Here is a 19,829-nt window from a genome sequence, read left to right as displayed (position 1 = left end):
CAGCATTTTTACTGACATCTTAAAGAAACGGTCTTTTCTCGTGTCTTTCTTCTTGATGAATTTTACAACAACCAATTTGCGGTAATGAACAAGAAACTAAGTTTGACAATAGACTTTAATGAGTCAAAAGAGTCCAGTTTTGCATTCTTGCCCAATGTGTGATGTATATGTGTCTGTGTTTAAACATCATGAGTTCCGTACGTTTTAATTAAGTGGCCACCATGGCATGCCTAGTACATCACATTCTTATTAGAACGAGACAGCAAAAAAAAAAAAAAAAAAAAAAAAAAAAAAAAAAAATTACAGCGAAACGAATTAACAGCTGTGAATACGAATATTAAAAATGCATAACATAATAACATTTTTTTATTTTTAATTAATTGTTTTAAATTTCTAGAATTTAAGGTACTTCGGTATAGACAACGAATTCGTAGATCTAGTTTGACAATCAGTACAGGACGAAAAGTACAATTTTGTGTTATCGAACTCGAGTAGTTTGATTGGGCTGTAGACGGGATGGGTGCATGTCGGTTAAGCAGGGAACGAATAAGCTGACTTTCTTGCGAACAGGGGTGCTAAAAAAATGACCGCTACCTCCCCTGTTAATATGGCGAATGTCTTGTGAGACTAAAGGAAAGTTTTAAACAGGAGAGGGAAAAGGAGTGGACAGAGGGGTCTAAAGCCCGGACCGTCTTTAAGCACATGAAGAGACCCTCTAAGTCTGACCCATGGTGGAATCTGCAAAGATGGCAACAGTCCATTATCACCCAGCTGAGGACGAGACACTGCCCGTCTAAGTCATACCTGTATGGCCTACAGATTACCCGTGATGACCAATGTCGCCACTGTGGTAATGCCGTAGAAACGGTGGAACATGTCATCGTAGAGTGCCCTGCCCTCCCTGCCGGGAGCACATCGACAGGATCTGTGACGTGGACAAGCTCTTGTACAAGAACCTGGGGTTGATGAAGCAATTTCGAACGAGAGTGGTGTCCTCTCGTACTACCGCGCGGCGGACCATGCAGCCTGACTCATAAAACGGCATTAGACGAACCGAGTCCCCACCAGAACCAACTCGCAGCCCCTGCCGACGACCTAGCCTGGTTGCCCGAATGTGCCTATTCGGCGGGGTACGGAAGGGCCTCTATAGCTACGACTTACCCACGGAAGCACGTAAAGAAGTATCCGCGAACGCCCACGTCTACCTTTGGCTAGATGCCCTCGCGTTGCACCCCCCCCCCCTGCGGTGTTCCTGGCTTGCGACTGGGACACCAGGACCCCTTATGAAGGTGTATCGCCCAAGCACTGGAATAGGGGGCCAGACAAGGCACGGCTCCCAGTATGGGTAGTACGATGTACTGGAGCAGGAGATAAGTCCAACCAGCAGGCGAGGGGAAGGCAAGCCTGGTGAGAACAAAGCAAAGCGACCGACACGCAGTGTTCGAACCGATATCTCCGTGAGGCTGCCAACGGCCCACGTAGGGCCAGTTAGTCGGAGTACACTGCGTCGAGGCCGGCCTGGCTAATGGGATCGCAACTCCTTAGCTGCCGCTCCGTGTTGTTCGAGTTCGATTACTGATGTTATTATTCTAGCAGAGCTAGATAAAATACTTAAATACTTTTTCTGCGAAACAGGTGTATAATTTTATTTGAATAAATATTATTTCATATTTAACTTTTGGTTCTTCTTGCCGACCCCTGCCTTAGATAAAACTTTGAATCAACACCACACCTGCCGCAATAATTTTGGTTTTATTATTTTAATGTGTCCCTTTTTTATCATCTTTCACACTGCAACCTTTTGAAAACTCAATGCGACGACTACAACACCCTTTCAACTAGTCAACTTAAGTTGTTTCCCTACATAGAAAATGCTTCACTGTCCCATTGACCCTCTATGAAAAATTTCCTTTCCTCTCCCCACCCAGACTTCTGACACTTTCATTTGACCTTCACCCCTTTTACTGTCATCCTTTGCAATTTTTTTTATAATCAAATACATGACATCATGTAAATATTCATTATGTACATTTGCAAAACCTTTCGTTTTCATTTGGTGTTCAAAATTATGTTAAAAAATTTGATGTTGATGTACTTGTTTTAATTGCAAATAAAAGTATTAAAAAAAAAAATAAATAAAAAAAAAAAAAATAAATAAATTATAAAGCCTTTTTTAGAGGGAGCCAAAAATTCATAACATCAATGTATTGTCCAAATAGAATAATAAAGAATTTATTTTATATAACAAATGATCTTAAAATACAGCTGAAGTTTTTATTTTTCAGACTTTTAAAAATATTCAACGTGTTTATCAAAAAAGCATATAAAAATATTACATTTTTTCAGAATGCATTTTTTATATAAATTTTAATTCAATTATTAGATTTGTTTGGCGAATTGTACTAATTACTTATTTATTTATTTTTAATTATTAATTTTAATAAGTTGTATCCCTTGTTTTGTATACATGACCCTTATAAAGTGTTCGGTTTTCACCACGTGCAAATGAATGATATAGATACTTTATTCGTCTTCCCTTGAGGAGGGGCGGACGCAGAGGCGTAGCGATGGGGGGTACATATGTCCCCGGGCGCCGACCTTAGGAGGCACCAAAATGGGTTGTAAAAACAAATTAAAATGTCATTTTAGCTGCATTTTTGCATTATAAATAGTTTGAGGGGGGAAGGGGGGGGGGGAGGGGGGGGGGCGCAAATCGAAAGTTTGCTCCCGATGTGGGGGGGGGGGGGGGGGGGGGTCGCCAAATTGAAAGTTTGTCCCCGGGCGCCGGGGGGAAGGGTCGCTACGCCTCTGGGCGGATGTTCGAGATATAGTTTAACCCAGTGTCCCCACTCACGGAAATTTAAAGTCACCCCCCCCCCCCCTTACCTGGAAGTTTTAATTGCCACATAGAGAAATATGTCTGAAAGAAGCCTGATTAAAGACTTGTTTCTTTCAATACATAGTGAATGAGACAGTTCTACACCACACAAATATTCGACATATCTGACTTGATAAAGGAACATGATAGAACGACAGCGACACATTAGCTTTAGTAAAATGAGGACAACTTAATGACCCTAGACACTTTAGATCCCAACTAATTCCATACTGTCAGGGGCGTCACTAGGCTCACCCAGGAGCCACCTGTTACACTACCACAGGGGCGTCACTGGACGCACTGTTATTGTATAACATAGTAAATTAGCTGTATTTTTTTTGGGGTGTGGGGCAAAACAGCGGGTGTTCACATAAAGAGCAGTAAACTTAAAGACATTCTCTGGTACATTCAAAATTCGTTTTTTACGGACATGTCTGCTATATGCCGCTGAATTGTAATATTAGACAGAGATATTTGTTGCATCTATACTTCACTAGAATCCCCAAGAATTAATTTCACCATCTTGAACATGCAGAGTCTGATGAGATTTTCTCCTATTGTGTGAGGATTTTTTTTTTTTTGCTTGGCTATTTCTAATGCGACATAATATGATGCTTGCACTAATGTTGTGTGAAAACTTCCTGTTCGATCAAGTCCCTGACGTTTGCAACTAAGTTCATGCCGACGAAAGAACTCCATATATTTTTTGGTGTGTTCCGAATGACTCGTCTCAAAATGCCGTTTTAGCTTTGAAAGCTTCATAGACTCATTACTAAGAACAAGTTTACACATTACTTTTTTTCTTTTCTTTATGTTATCATCTTTATTGAACAAAGAAAGGAACACGATAAAATACAAACATACAAAAAACAATGTTTAGCTCAAGTTCATTAAAACATTGTTTTGTACTTAACAAAAACATAAGACCCTAGTCAATGAAATTTTGATTTACAAAAGATGAGTATAAAAAATAAATAAAAATTCTTTTTTTTTTACCTCGAATAACATGACTGACAATAATGGACAGTAAAGTAGTTATCCTTCAAAAACATCCATGTGGCAGGAATAACGAGCATTACATAAACATTTCAAAGTTTTCAAACATTGTCCTTTCAGCATACTATTATTAAATGGTATTCAGATATATACTAATGATAATACATGGTAAAATTTCCAAATGTAATAATGAATATCCTTAATATTAACATTGAATGTTTAGAAGGAAATTTTTTTTTATATAGAAAACTTCAGCATTCACTGAGCATTTTTATTGTATTTCTCTAATCCCTTTGATCTCGTACGCTGCATTAATATCTACCCTGGCGATCTCTAGATCTGGACCGTCTGCGATCACGCCTATCATTCCGATCACCTCGATCGCCACCCCCTTTACCACCTCTAAAGGATAAAGTAAACTGTTCATTTTACTTTAAAATTGGAGCCTGTCGTCATGGTGACCGATGCTCTCGTTTACATAACAGACCTACCTTCAGTCAGACAATCCTACTTCAAAATCTCTACTTAAATCCACAAAATGCTGCCCTAACTGCTGATGGATCTCATATTATGTTGGATGATGTTCGAGCACAACAAGAGTATGATGAGTTTTTTGAGGAAATTTTTGTTGAATTGGAAGACAAGTATGGAGAGATAGAGGAAATGAATGTCTGTGACAATTTAGGGGATCATCTTGTTGGTAATGTCTATGTTCGTTTCCACAAAGAAGAGGATGCAGAAAAGGCAGTAGGTGAGCTGAACAACCGCTGGTTCAACCAGAGACCAATTCACTGTGAGCTTTCTCCAGCCACAGATTTTAGAGAGGCTTGCTGTAGGCAGTATCTTCTTCTTCTTCTTCGTTCTTAATTATTAGTGTTGAAGGGGACCGAGATTTATCGACCAGTGGTTTTGAACTCGAGACTTTGTTCGAATTTATCAACCATGAGCTTTTTGCCGACTCGACCACGCCTCAAACACAATTAAGCGTTACGTGTCAACTGGTTATGCGCCATTGAGGCCATTGACTCCGATTTCAGCCTGCTTTTCTTTTTGGATTTGCTTCCATAGCCTTTGTCCAACCAAGAACTAACTACAAGGCAGCAGTTGTTTAATTTTGGAGTTGTCTCTCCTAGAAGAGTGGCTGTCCCCAGCTAACGAGCCTCATCTGCCCGAGGGTTTGGCAGTATGAAATGGGTGAATGCACAAGAGGTGGGTTTTATAACTGTATGCATCTGAAGCCCATCTCAAGGGAACTCAGACGAGAGCTGTATGGCCGTAGTGGCCGCAAGAAGGGCAGAAAATCACGATCCAGATACTATATATATATATATATATATATATATATATATATATATATATATATATATATATATATATATATATATATATATATATATATATATATATGGGGGGTATATGTTTATTTATACTTTAGTGGTTTGGTCCTATGTATGTCCTTTTTTTCCTGTCGTGATTTCTATAACTTCATCCGTTAACCTCACGAACTCCTCCATAATCTACCATCACAAACCTGGGCTGCCAATTAATTACAATCGATTACTGCGTTAATCGTCGGATTAGCAGTTTTAATACAAATAATTAACACCTTATAGCGCTGTCTTGAAAATCAGGGATTGTTGGTTGAATTCTCCCTACAAGGGAAAGGGAGGGTGGGGATAATCGTCCTTCACGAGCTACTGATAGTGTTTTAAAGCAAAATATTTTCAGTCGTCGCATTGGTAGTGTCGAATTCACAAATTATGAATTACTGAAAAAGTAGTAAATAAAACAACTGAATAGCGGACACACGGTTAAATTTGAAATTAAACTGGTGATTTTGGTTTTGGTTTTGGTTTGGGGAAAAAGACAAACTATTAAACTAGTACATGTTTTGTTTCTCCATCAATGAACATTTATCTTGTAAGTAATGTTTACACATGTTAATAAAGCAAGTCATCACCCCCCCCCCCCCCCCCACACACACACCCCATTTCGTAAGTTTTTACTTTTAGTTGAATCTATTTTTAACTTCAAGTAAAATGGATGTATGTATGTTTTTTTTTGTATTTTGTTTTGCTTTAGTGCGATCAATCCCACCCCCAACTTCAAACGTGTAACGCTACCATGTATGGTCAAAGTAAATTTGAAAGCCACAATCTTTAAGACAATAAGATATTCGTTTGTGAAATTTATATGGTTTCAAATTTGCAAGAAAAATGTGGGAAACGTAAATTATGCGTTTTTTTTTTTTCTAAAATCGTTTATCTTCAAAAATGTGTGTGTGGGGGGGGGGGGATACTAATTAAAACACTGTATTGACCTCATTTGTGAAGTAGTAATTTAATACAATGTGGGTTTTTTATAATTCATAATTTTAATTTACATAATTTTATATAAATCACAATATCATACTGTAATATCGATTTTTTCAACCTATTTCTTTTATACTGTTTTCACTCAGAATAAACATTTACATTATTGAAAAAAAGTTCTTTAATTAAGAGAAAACGATGCATGACTAAACGACCATTTTTAAAAATATAATTCTGTATCCTTTACAGAAGGGACACAATTTTTAAATGCAAGGGAAATAACTTTACATAGTAACTCAAAAGAAAAACAAATCGAACAACTCTTAACAAAATGCACCATTTCTTTTACTCATTTACTAACACCATGTATGCAATTATTCAATAAGCAAATACTTGTGTAATAGTTAGTGATAAAAAGAAAATACAACTTATATCATACTTTCACTTAGAAATAAGGACACATTGGCTTTATTTTTAGAATTATAATTTAAGAAGTGTTAAAATTTTCTTAACCACATAGATCAATACGTTTATCATTATCTGTTCTTGGATATTTCTGCATCCCCTAAAAAGGGACAAAAGTACTTTTGATAAGTGTATGTTAGGGGTCGGCAGCATGCGGCTCCTTTGATGCCAAGATGCGGCTTTCGAGTTCCCATACGCAAATATTAATAATAATATTATTTTATTTTCTAAACTCATATAAAATATCATTCTGCAACCATATAATAACGAACGATATAATAATAAATATAAACAATACACGCTATTCTTTTAGAACATTTAGTTATTCTTTATTTCAATGTACTTACTATTAAAGTGTCCATCCAAAATTGAAAACATTCAACATCATGGTGGCTATCATTTGCTAGAAAACATCGATTGTTTCGAAAAAAATTTACTTGTTTTTGTTGAAGACAGGGAAAAAATCTGAAAACTAATATCGTGAAGAAACCAAAGCTACTGTGAACATAAAGCACTTCAGCATTAATATCACCAAAAAGAAGGAATTTTTCGCTGAGAGATTTGATAATTTGAATACTGATGGCGTTCATAGTAAATCATCTCAACACAAAAACAAATGAGATAAGCATTGAACCATTTGGAATTGATGTTGGTTCGCTTCAAATGCAATCGCTGGATTTGAAAACCAAATATTTGTGGGATTGTAAATTCACAAAACTCAAGAGCAAGTTGGAAGAGTTAGAGGTTAAGAAAAGGATGCAAGTTACACTTCACAAGTGCACAGTTCTAAAAGAAATGTCGCGAGTTGAGGCACTTATATTTGACGCATGTGACGCACCCATCCCGCCTACAGACCAATCAAACAACTCGAGTTTGATAACGCAAAATTGTGATTTTCTTCCATTACTGATTGTCCAACTACATATTCGTTGTATATACCAAAGTACCTTAAATGATATCAATGTAAAACAAATAAATACAAAAGTAAAATTTATAATATGTTGTTGCATCTGTAAGCTTTGTATTTTCGGCTTCTAATTAGTTTCGCTGTATTTTTTATTGATGTATCGTTCTAATGAAAATGTGATCTACTAGACATGTCCATGTGTCCACTTAAGTAAAAAGTCATCATGTTTAAAAACACATACATACAGAAATACACACATAAGGGGTAAGAATGCAAAACTGGGCCGTTTTGATTCATTACATTCCATCGTCAAACTTAGTTTCTTTTTCATTGGCTATAATCGTAAAATTGATAAAGACGAAAGACACGAGTAAATATCCTTTCTTTAAGATAATGACAGAAAAATGCTGAAATCGACATTGATACCCAACATACACAAGTGTACTCTATGAACCCAATGTTTGTTATCTAAAACCGTACTACCTACCATACCATACATAGACACATTATTTGTACATTTAAACAATATTTTTAATCAAGCTTAATTAAACATATAATATAGGTGGCAGCTCTTGCCTAATGACATTCATGTTTTTCTACATAAATTGACTTAGTACAGACTTGAGAATAAAATGGCTTCATAAAAATAAAATTATTACACGTCGCCTCACAACAAACCCAACGATACCGATTTATTAGTTTAATTTGTCCCTTTTTAAAGGGAGCCAAAATGTGTCTCTGTTCGTATTATGTCTGTATTCGTTCTAATAAAGAATTACCCTAAAAATAAATTTAGTCTTAAAATAAAGCTAAAGTTGTTACTATTTAAAGTTGTATAAAATATTCAATCTGTTTACAAAAACATATTTAAAATTGCATTATTCCAGTTTTCTATAAATGTGTTCATAAATAATTATTTAATTAATATATATGTCAGGCAAATTTTACTAGTTATTTATTCATTTATTTTTAATTATCAATTTTTATAAGTTGTATCCCTTATCTGGTTTTTCCCAAATACAAAGGGGAAGTAATACATTTTGTCCAGGCTAAGCCTAAGGGAAAATTTAACTTTTTGTGTTAGCTGTTGCAGCTTTCCCAAATCGGGTCTTGATGAAAAAAAAATCATAAAAAAACGTTTTAATTACAAGCTTTTATGTAATAATGCACTCAAAAGTAGAAAATAAATTATGCACTATTATTTAAATAACTATAAAGAAAAGCGTGGGTCTCTCCCTAAATATTAGACACTACTATTTAAATTACTATAAAGAAAAGCGTGGGTGTCTTCCTTAACATAAGTAAAGGTATCCAATAGATACTAAAGTGACCCACGCATTTCTTTATATATGTATAATTAAATATATAATTAAAACTCACGGAATTCATCATGTTTAAACACACACACACATACACACGCACACACAGATACATACACATTGGGCAAGAATGCAAAAATTGACTCTTTTGACTTTAAACTTAGTTTCTTGTTCATTACCGCAAATAGGTTGTTGTAAAATTCATAAAGAATAAAGACAAGAGCAAATACCGTTTCTAAAAGATACTGTCAGAAAATGCTGAAGTCACTAAATACCCAAAATACACAAGTGTACTCTATTGTTTTAATATTTTTGATCAAGCTTAATAAAACAAATAAAATGTTTAGTGGTATGTTTTCCACACAAACCTAGCGATGCCGGTTATTTTATTTTAATGTGTCCCTTACGTAAGGGATCCAGAAATAAACAAAATAGAAATAACTAACTTGTGATAAATCAAATTTTAACACTACTTTAATAATTATTCTTAAAATAAAGCTAATGTTTATTAATTATAAGTGAAAATATGGTACAAGTTGTATTTTATTTTATCCATAACTAGTACACAATTTTTTGCTTACAAAATAATTGCATACATTTTATAAGTAAAACAGTTATCAACAATTGTGCATTTTGTTATGAGTTGTTCAATTCGTATTTGTTTGAGCTATTGTGTTATTTCCCTTGTATTTAAAAATTGTGTCCATTCTGTAAGGGGTACATAATCTATCTATCTATATACTACTAAAAGTCAAATTTGTTTACATGTTTGAATATTTATTTTTTTGTTTTTTTTGTTTGTCCGATCGAGTGATGTGATATGTTATACTCTATCTGGAGAGCTGTAAAATAGTATGTAGGTAGAGAATAATTTTTTAATGCAGACAGATTGTTAATCACACATTTATTTAAAGACGTTAATTAATTTATTGATTTATTCATACGTATATTAACCACAATTTTTTAAAAGGATTTGAAAAGCCACTAGACTCGACGGAAACAGTGACGTCACATGATGTGTTTATTTTTTTACATCGATAATAGCAGCCTATCGAAGAAGATTGTGTTCCCATTCCAATGTTTAACGCGTTCTAAAGCTAATTTTCGGCTTTAACTTTAACAATGCGTCCGTTTGCTGTATTTATTACGTTCCAACACTTATATCAATTTTAAACTGTCTTTTTACATTTAGTTTTACAATAAATTTCTCTAGATCTAAAGATCAGCTGTCGAAGGAAAGTTATGAATCTAGCCTAGATCTAGGTCACTAGACTCAATGTAAATTCTAGATCTAGACTTAATGTAAATTCTACATCTAGAATCTATTTCAGGCCTTAATACATCTAGAATCTATTTCAGGCCTTAATTATTTTATATAAATCTTTGTTTGGCTAATTTAAGATAAAATTTAATTTGAAAGTTACAACTACTAGACTTAGATCTAGATCTATGCGCGTAAATCAAGTTGCATAAGGAGACTCAAAGTATAGTTTAAAAATTCACTTGTGATGTCACGAGTAAATAGCTAAGTTGGTAGTGTAGCCGGCTCTCATGCGGGTGGCACAGGTTCTAGACCAATATGTCAATGATATTTTTTTTTTCAATTTTTTTTTTATGTGAATGATAAAATTGCCTATCTGAACTTGGCAGGATACAGGGCAGGTGAAGTAGAGTTCATCTGTTTCTTTGTCCTAAGCATATGAAAGGATAGTGTGGTCAGAGACATGCTCGGCTGGAATCGTTTTTTAAACGATAAAAACATGTTGTCTGAGACTTGGCGGGACACTGGGCAGGTGAAGTAGAGTTGAGTAGGTCACCTGTGACGTCAGTATATGAAGGGATAGTCCGAAATCGGTGTTTTCGGTGTTTTTAAAAGATAAGAAACATATTTTTGAATGTGGGGTCTGTTTTTTGTGACGATAAGTGACACTGCAGTAGCGTAGCGAGGAGCGGGGGGCGGGAGGGGGAGGGGAGGGGAGGCGGGGGGGGGAGGGGAGGTGGAGGGGGGGGGCGGGGGGGGGGACATATGTTGGGGCGCCAAAATGGTTTGGAAAAATAAATTGAAAGGTTGAGGGGGGTGAAAATCAAAAGTTTGAGTGGGGGGGGGGGGGTGCACATCAAAAGTTTGAGGGGGGGGGTTGCTAATCGAAATCTTGCGGGGGGGGGGGGGTTCAAATCGAAAATTTTGTCCCCGGGCGCCGGGAAGGGTCGCTATGCCTCTGAGTGACAGACGTGATGTTTTTTGATGGATGACCCCCGAAACCCACAGTTATCCAACGGATGACGGGTATTCTAGTTAATATTAAAAAAGGGATTTTCGTGTAGTTATTTTTTAATAAAGTAAATGTTTATTTTGAGTGAAAACGATATATAAGATAAAGGTTGAAGCGATCGATATTGCATAAAAGTGTGATTTATATAAAATTATCTAAATTAAAATTTTGAAACATAAAAAATAACATCGTATTATATTACTACTTTTCCAATGAAATTTGTACTGCGTTTTAATTAGCTATGAACTTTTCAGAATATATCAATTTTTTTAAAAGATTAATTTACTTTTCCCAAATGTTCTTGCTTTTTTTTAATTAAATAAAGTTCACAAACAAATATCTTATTGTCAAATTAAATATAACCAGACATTGTAGCGTTACACGCTTGGAGGAGGGGGTGGGTGGATCGCATCTAAGCAAAAAAAAAACTTATACACACGTAGATTTTAATTGAAGTTCCAAAATGCATTCAACTAAAATTGAAAGCTCATGAATTGTTGGGGAGGATGACTTCTAGAAGGATTGAGCTGATATTAGAGAAAACATTGCTACAACCTTCTGTGTTAATCACTGACTAAAGATTAGCACATCGCTATTATTGACTTTCAACATTTTAAAGATATTAGTTTTGTTCACTGGCCACTTGACATGTCTGACACGACATGATGGCCCAAACACATTGGGCCACAACACGGGTGGCCAAGGACAGCATAGATCTCAACCTATGGGCCACGATGATGTGACCTCTGAGAACGGGTTGTAGCGGGTTGTTGTAGTTTGGGTTGAACTTTACAAGGTGGCTCCTAAATGTATTTCTTTATCAAATCATTGTCCCATTTATAGATTTGATGCAATATTTTACTGTTGGATTTGTCATCTTCTGGCTCTAATAACATGAGTAAACATTATTTATAAATTGAAACTTCAATAAAATCAACGTGTCTGATTTCGGGGTAATATTGCCGTTCACAGTGAATAATGTTGCTTACTGTTGTTATTGGTTTTAATGTATAAAAATAAAACTAGAAGCGTGCTTAATACTTAAACAAACTTTCAAACGGCATGCAAGGTCAATGCTTCAATTGATCTGACTAATATTATTTGATTACTAATTTTATTATTCTAGCTGAGCTAGCTAAAATACTATAATACCCTTTGTGTTATACATGTGTATTTTTTTTAAAAATATTAATAAATATTATTTCATATTTAAAGATATTAATTTATATATATATATATGTATATATATATATATATATATATATATATATATATATATATATATATATATATATATATATATATATATATATATATATATACCTAATCCTACATATTGAAAAACAAATTTAGTGGCTCTTAACAAACTGGTAAATTTTGTAAATTGCATATTTTGGCTCTTCCGTCTCAAAGGGTTGCCGAACCCTGGTGTACACCTAAACCTTTCCCTAAACAAAAATGCGCTACTGTCGTGTTTTCGCATGAAAATTGTTACGATAATAAACGACCCGTTTTCAAGTACGATATGTGCTTTTAATAACTAGCCAAATGACTTTTAAAATCGTTTTCAATCAGGATAACCATTTACTTTTTTAATGTTAAATGCTCTTTAAGTTTAGAAAAAACGATGCATAACTTCACGAACATCCCTTTATCAATTAAATCTATATCTCTTACAGAAGGAACACAATTTTACAATGCAAGGGAAATAACTTAACAAAATAGCTCAATTAAATACGAATCGAACAAACCATTACAAAATACACCATCTCTACTTACTGTTTTAATTATAAAAGTATGCAAATTGTACATTATGCAAACAATTTTGTACTAGATATAGAAAAAAATAAAACACAACTTGAACCATATTTTCACTCAAAATAGAGACACATTAGCTTTATTTTAAGAATCATTATTTATTAAACTGTGTTTAAATATGTTAAACTGTTTGCTTGAAAGCTTGTAATTGTATTATTTCTGGATCCCTTACAAAAGGGACAAATCTGCTCTGATCTTAGCCCAGCGGTCGGCAACCCTTTGATACGAAGAGCCAAAAGTTACAATTTACAAAATTTCTCAGTTTTTAGAGAGCTAATAACATTATATTCCAATATTTTGGTATGTAATAAGGATTAGGTAAATAAATTTCGTCTTTGATCTGAAATAAATAACGTTAAATGTGAACTAATCACTGTACTCCAATATTTATGCTAGCAGTCAGTCCATATTATATAGTGCGAGTATTGTAGGATAATCTGGAGTGATTAGATGCCGCTGTTTTCTTGAATTTGTGGATTAATGTATTCTTGTAGTGAATAGTATGGGTGGATACATTTTCATCATACGATGTTACCTGTCCGTATTGTTCATGTAAAACCCTCGTGTTATATGTTACCCGTTCGTATTTTTCATGTTCAACCCTCGTGTTATTTGTTACCTGTCTGTATTGTTCATGTTCAACCCTCGTGTTATGTGTTACCTGTCTGTATTGTTCATGTTCAACCCTCGTGTTATATGTTACCTGTCTGTATTGTTCATGTTCAACCCTCGTGTTATATGTTACCCGTCTGTATTGTTCATGTTCAACCCTCGTGTTATGTGATGTCTGTTGTCACGTTGACCTCTCCTGTTTGTTCTTTTATTGTACGGGTATAATAGGGGTGTGGTCACGTGGTCTCAGTGTAGTAACTTCCTAATACCAGGTTAGTAGAGTTTAGTTCGCTATAGTAGCCACTGTTTTCTGCTCGATGTTATTAGTGGTTATTATGTTGATGGTGGGGGGGGGGGGGGGGTTAATAAAGAAAATCAGAATAACTCAACTATAACAATATAACTACTTGTTACTGTGTGTTACAAACAGGACTGATTGTATGAGACCGATCTCGGAAAATATTCAACGTAAAATATTTTGTGAATTATTTTAAACACGTAAACGGGATGTCTATAAAAAAAGGTAAAAAAAAAAGGTTTGATACATTCACAAAATAAAATAAAAAATATGAGTATCCTGGATAATTATTAATGAAAAACACTGTACACAAGTTATGAACTGTAATAGTCACAGCTTAGTTTAAATAATCTTATATATAAAATGTGGATAAACTAGTTCTATTCTATTGTCATTTTTTAGCGGAAAGTTCAACTATATATATATAGACTGTTTTCTAATCATATTCAACAACAATTTAGGTTAGAACTAAAAGTCGAAATCTTGAATAACATTGAACCTTCTATCTCCGTAGTATTAAACTTCGTCACATATCTACCGTACATGACCGTGTCTTCTTGAATCTACAATTTAATTTGAGTAGTTGCCCCATTAGCATGGGAGACAAAATTACACGCTCTAAACTTTCTCAGATATGACACGGATGTAACAGACTCTTAAGTGAATGAATTTATAAAAAATAAATAAAACTCATGTGTCTATATTCAGTATAAAACCATGTTTTAAATTATTTCTATACATTTAAAAAATGTATGTAGTCATTCTCCTTATTAAATTTTAAAAACAAATTTATTTTTATTTTTGAATAAAACTAACATATCGTTTAAGTTATTTACAAATACATTATTTTTCAGACGTTTAAATAGCACTTTTAAGAAAGTAATTTCCTCTGAGATGTAAGTTATTTTTTTTTTTAATACCAGAGGAGGCAATCCACTACTCTTAGGTCACCACCAATAATATAAAGTAAAAAGAACATTCTCGTAATTACGTTCTCCTTTTAGACAAGAAAGTACATCGTGAAGATAAAGTAGAGTTTATGTGTTTCTCGACCACAGAATATTTAGAAAATACCAGGTTAACTCTTATTATATATATATATATATATATAATATATATATATATATATATATATATATATATATATATATACATATATATTTATTTATTTATTTATTTATTTATTTATTTATTTATTTATTTATTTATTTATTTATTTATTTATTTATTTATTTATTTATTTATTTATTTATTTATTTATTTATTTATTTATTTATTTATTTATTTATTTATTTATTTATTTATTTATTTATTTATTTATTTATTTATTTATTTATTTATTTATTTATTTATTTATTTATTTATTTATTTATTTATTTATTTATTTATTTATTTATTTATTTATTTATTTATTTATTTATTTATTTATTTATTTATTTATTTATTTATTTATTTATTTATTTATTTATTTATTTATTTATTTATTTATTTATTTAGTTACAAATAGCCTTTGGCTAAAGAAGGCCACTTTGGTTTCCTTGCACAACCCCTTGTGATGTTAACTATCAGACTTTTCTTTCATCCTCAATTTGACTTCTTCAGTCTTGTGGTCAAAGGGAAACAAAAGTGGATATACCACGAAAGCCAAAAAAAGTATTGTTTCTTTCCCTTTACTGATGAAACAATTCTTCTCAAAAAGCATTATCGAATATAAATTGTAATAGGTCATCCCATCTCATCATATATTTATTGTATTAATTACTTTAATTAATCGCCTATGCAGATACTTTTAGTTTTGTTAAAACGAAAGATGTGGAAGGACATTGATCAGAATGAAAAAAAAAAGGATACGATTGTTCGTTTTTACAACTTACGGACATATCATTAATAGACGATTTACCCGACATACTGTATGGGACTGAATAATTTCAACCATCGGCTCGCCATAGCTGAATCACTCTCACTAACGAACTATGTGTTTTCAATAAGGCCTTAATAGTTATTTTTACCACGCTGTGAAATCAAGATATTATGTTGACAATACCCTGGCCACTTGACATGCCTGACTCGACAAAATGGCCCAAACACATTGGGCCACAACATGGGCGGCCATAAGCAGTATAGCTCTCAACCTATGGGCCACGACATAATGGCCCAAACACATTGGGCCACAACATGGGCGGCCATAAGCAGTATAGCTCTCAACCTATGGGCCACGATGAGGTGGCTTCTGACAAAGGTTTATGGAGGTTGTTGTAGTTTTGGTTGCACGAGACAAGGATGTATTTCTTTATCAGTTTAACATTTTACTGTTGGCTTTGTCAACTTCTCGCTCTAATAACAGGGGGTAAACATAACTTATACTTTGAAACTTAAATAAAATCAGCGTGTCTGATTTCAGAGTAATATAGCAATAATTGACACTTTCAACTATCACGCATAATGTTTTCATATCATGAAATGGGATAACATATTATTTTTAACATCAACTATCATATATTTCAACTTCAATACAATGATGTACAATAAGGGCTTTTTACTTCTACAAACTAGCCAACAGTACTCACACTAATATATCGTGGATAAACTGCTGACATAAACATTCGGGTATAGCGAGCTATCCAAGATACAAATACAGACACAGAATGAGAGAAGTGGAGAGTGGAACCATACACTTGCACTTGATATTTAAATTAGTTGTCCCATTCCTGGGATCAAAATAACAGAATTCATACGAATAACAATAGCGCTAGTTCAGCAAATGTAACACAAATAGTGTAAAAAATGTGTAATAAAGTCTGCGCGTTTGTATTGTGAGTTAAACATATATATTAAAATTTCGTTTACGTAAAAATAATATAATTTACAATTCTGAATACAAAAGTGCATTTGTAGATGTAACTTAGAGAAAAAATTAATTAATTACCGTTCACTTTTTGTGCGTGTACATGTTGTTATTTTAATGTTAATTTTCTCAATTTGTATTACTTCTCTCCCTTATTATGTGTATGTTTTATACATACAGGGGAGGTAATGGTTATTGCATCTGGTACTTGGTCGTATGGGTTGAGGCCAGAATAGATTAAAGAATTAGCAAAGCAGGATACTGAAAGATGGACCTAAAAATATTAAAAAATCATACATCCTTCTAGTAGTTTGTCATTTTTAGTCCTTTAGATTTAGAAAATAAAAACCTAGATTGGCGGCTACACACTGAACTCAAGTAACTGGTTACACACAGACCGCTATGGTTTCCGATTCAAGAGAAAATATTGTAGGTAATTTTATAAAACAATTTGATCGTTTATTTTATATGAAAGGTTTTTTTTTTATAGTAATCGACGTATGAATAATTATGAGCTAAGAGTATCAGGTAGACAGAATCGGATAGTTGAATCGTGTTTTAAGTAATCGTGAGTTCAGTACTCGTGTTTTGTAAATATCGAGTATTTAATTTGATCGTCGAGAATAGATTGTCGAGAGTATTGTTTTCAGTTCGGGAAATGAAGGAAGGGTACATATAGGTAACATAGTGTTGTCACTAGGGCAGTGGACTTAACATAAAATACTCGCTCGACTAAGTTAATCTTTTAGATGTGTAAAATATGGGAGACATGTTATTAACGAAAATAATACATTTAAATGAAAACGAAATGAAATATAATATGAAAATATCTTTTATTTTGTTTAAGCAGTGTAATTTTGAATAATAATTATTTCAGTTAAAAAGATAAAAAAATTATAAGAGCCGTAATAGCAAATATAATATTCTTTTAGTTAGTCCGTATATACGCATGCAACTTTTTTTTTTCTTTTGTGTGTTTTGATGTCTATTTCATCCATTCCGTAGATTTAAATCTTACCTGTGCCTGTGATAGATATAATTAGAGTGGTTTAAACCTGGGTATGTAAGGAAATAGGAGATAAATGACAGCCATGTCTGGCGGTTCTTTTACATTACAGACAACATATCACATAATACTTTTTGCAAGTGATTAAATTTCTCTGGAAATAAAGGTATATTTTATGTATTTTATTTTTGTTAACGTTAAATATATGTATTGTATTTTTACTGTACAAGCCGAATATGTATGCTGCATACGTGAACGACAGCGACCCATTCGGTTCAGTATAATAATGGTATCTTAATGACCCATTATACCTCTGGGCCCAACTAAATCTATACTTATAAAAACTACACTAACTATAATTTTAATTTGATTTTGTCCCTTATGCAAGGGATCCAGAAATAAAGTTTAAAACCCCGTGATCCACTGTATGGTAATGCGTGCTTTTAACAATACTAAAAGAAGTTTTGTTACAATAAAGTTAATGTTTCTAGTCGCTATATGAAAATAAGATGTAATTTGCATTTTGAATACATCTAGTGTTAGTAGACATAGCTGATTATTTTGCAGTATTTAACGTATCTTTAAAGGTCTGAAATAACTTTAGTACATTTTGTTTTTCTGATTTTGTATTTGTTTTAAATATTTAATTTGGTTATTTCCCTTGCAATTAAACATTTATTTTTTCTAACAACTGGAAAGTGATAATATACTCGTACTAGCCGGCGCTTTTCTTAAATTAAACTCATCATAGTATGTCGAGTTACAATTCGACTTTTTTTGGGGGGTGGGCGCTAACACTGTTAAACATATATACTTTCTATATACATTATATTTCGTTCGGGGGCGGTAGATGTTCTTCGGCGGGGGGATGGGCGGGGGAGGGGGGGTGAGGTCCTCCCCGAAGATATGCCTGCAAGGAGCTTCGTGTGTATCGCCTTTCACAATTCAACAAATATGAGGCTAACGGTGATGTGTAAGTTGTTACATTGAGAGTTTGACATTAGAAGTTATAGAAATGTGAAAAGGCTTTGTTATGATTATCATGAGAAAAAAATTGGTTTAATAATATTATTACAGCTTATTACAGCTTCTTCATCTAGTACAATTAATTCTGAATTCGTTGTTGACTGTGAGCGAGAAGGCAGCGCACATCTGATGAATCCAAGACTTCGAGCTCTTGTGTCCGTTGGATTCCAGTTAGTTTCCTCTAGCTTGTTTCATTATACAATCATCCAGTCAACAGACTACCCATATCGTATTCCGATGTGAACAATAAGTTGCTATTATATGTTAATTGTATGACCTTAATCTAACTAACGTATAATCCAAGTATGTACTATATCATAAAAGAGACTGTTCCAAAGATAAAACAAACAAAAAAGACTGTCCTAAACGAATTAGCAACTGCTACAATTTTTTTTTCTGACATTACTAATCATCATTTTTTAAAGGATAATGCATCTTAAGGGGAATTTAATTGGCATCGAGTAAAGTTTTAGGGAACTACAATCATACAGCGTATTTTTTTCCGGACTGTCGCACACACATACACACACACACACACACACACATATATATATATATATATATATATATATATATATATATATATATATATATATATATATATATATATATATATATATATATATATATATATATGGGGGGGCGCCAAACTGAAAGTTCGCCCCGGGCGCCGGGAAGGGTCGCTACGCCACTGCTATTTAGTTGTTTTATTTTCTACTTGTCAGCATTTCATAATTTGTGAATTCGACACTATACCACCCCCTTGCCTCCCTCACCCCACCCCATCCCGCCCCAACCCGCCCAGTGAAAGCAGCCGTTTACAGACGACAATGAAAATATCAAGCAGAACGTATTATCTCCCCTTAGTTTCAAATCGTTTAAAAACTAAATTATCTGCCCCTAATAGCCGTCACGTAGTTGAACCGAACCGGCTGTACTATTGTAAATATTCGGGTGAACTACAGCTCACCTGAAAGGTGGGGATGTGGGTGGTGGCTAAGCTGCGTGTTTTCTATGGTCTCCATGAAGAGAATTATATATATACGAGCCGGCCCGCGGCATAACATACGCCGC

General features: G+C 33.7%; 1 protein-coding gene across 1 annotated transcript; it reads left to right on the top strand.

Annotated features, from left to right (window-relative positions):
* Positions 1 to 702: 702 nt before the first annotated feature.
* Positions 703 to 5,190, top strand: LOC131943114 (splicing factor U2AF 26 kDa subunit-like; the record flags this gene model as incomplete). Its single annotated transcript, XM_059303138.1, has 3 exons — positions 703 to 850; positions 4,212 to 4,713; positions 5,049 to 5,190. Coding segments are annotated over exons 1-3 (792 nt in total), but the record flags the coding sequence as incomplete, so codon positions are not given.
* Positions 5,191 to 19,829: the final 14,639 nt, after the last annotated feature.

This window comes from Physella acuta, unplaced genomic scaffold (genome assembly GCF_028476545.2).
Source record: "Physella acuta isolate Inbredline_101_S28 unplaced genomic scaffold, ASM2847654v3 ptg000442l, whole genome shotgun sequence".
Classification (NCBI taxonomy): Eukaryota; Metazoa; Mollusca; class Gastropoda; family Physidae; genus Physella; species Physella acuta.
Note: the sequence above shows the minus strand (reverse complement) of the source record. Positions and strands in the feature narration are given on the sequence as shown.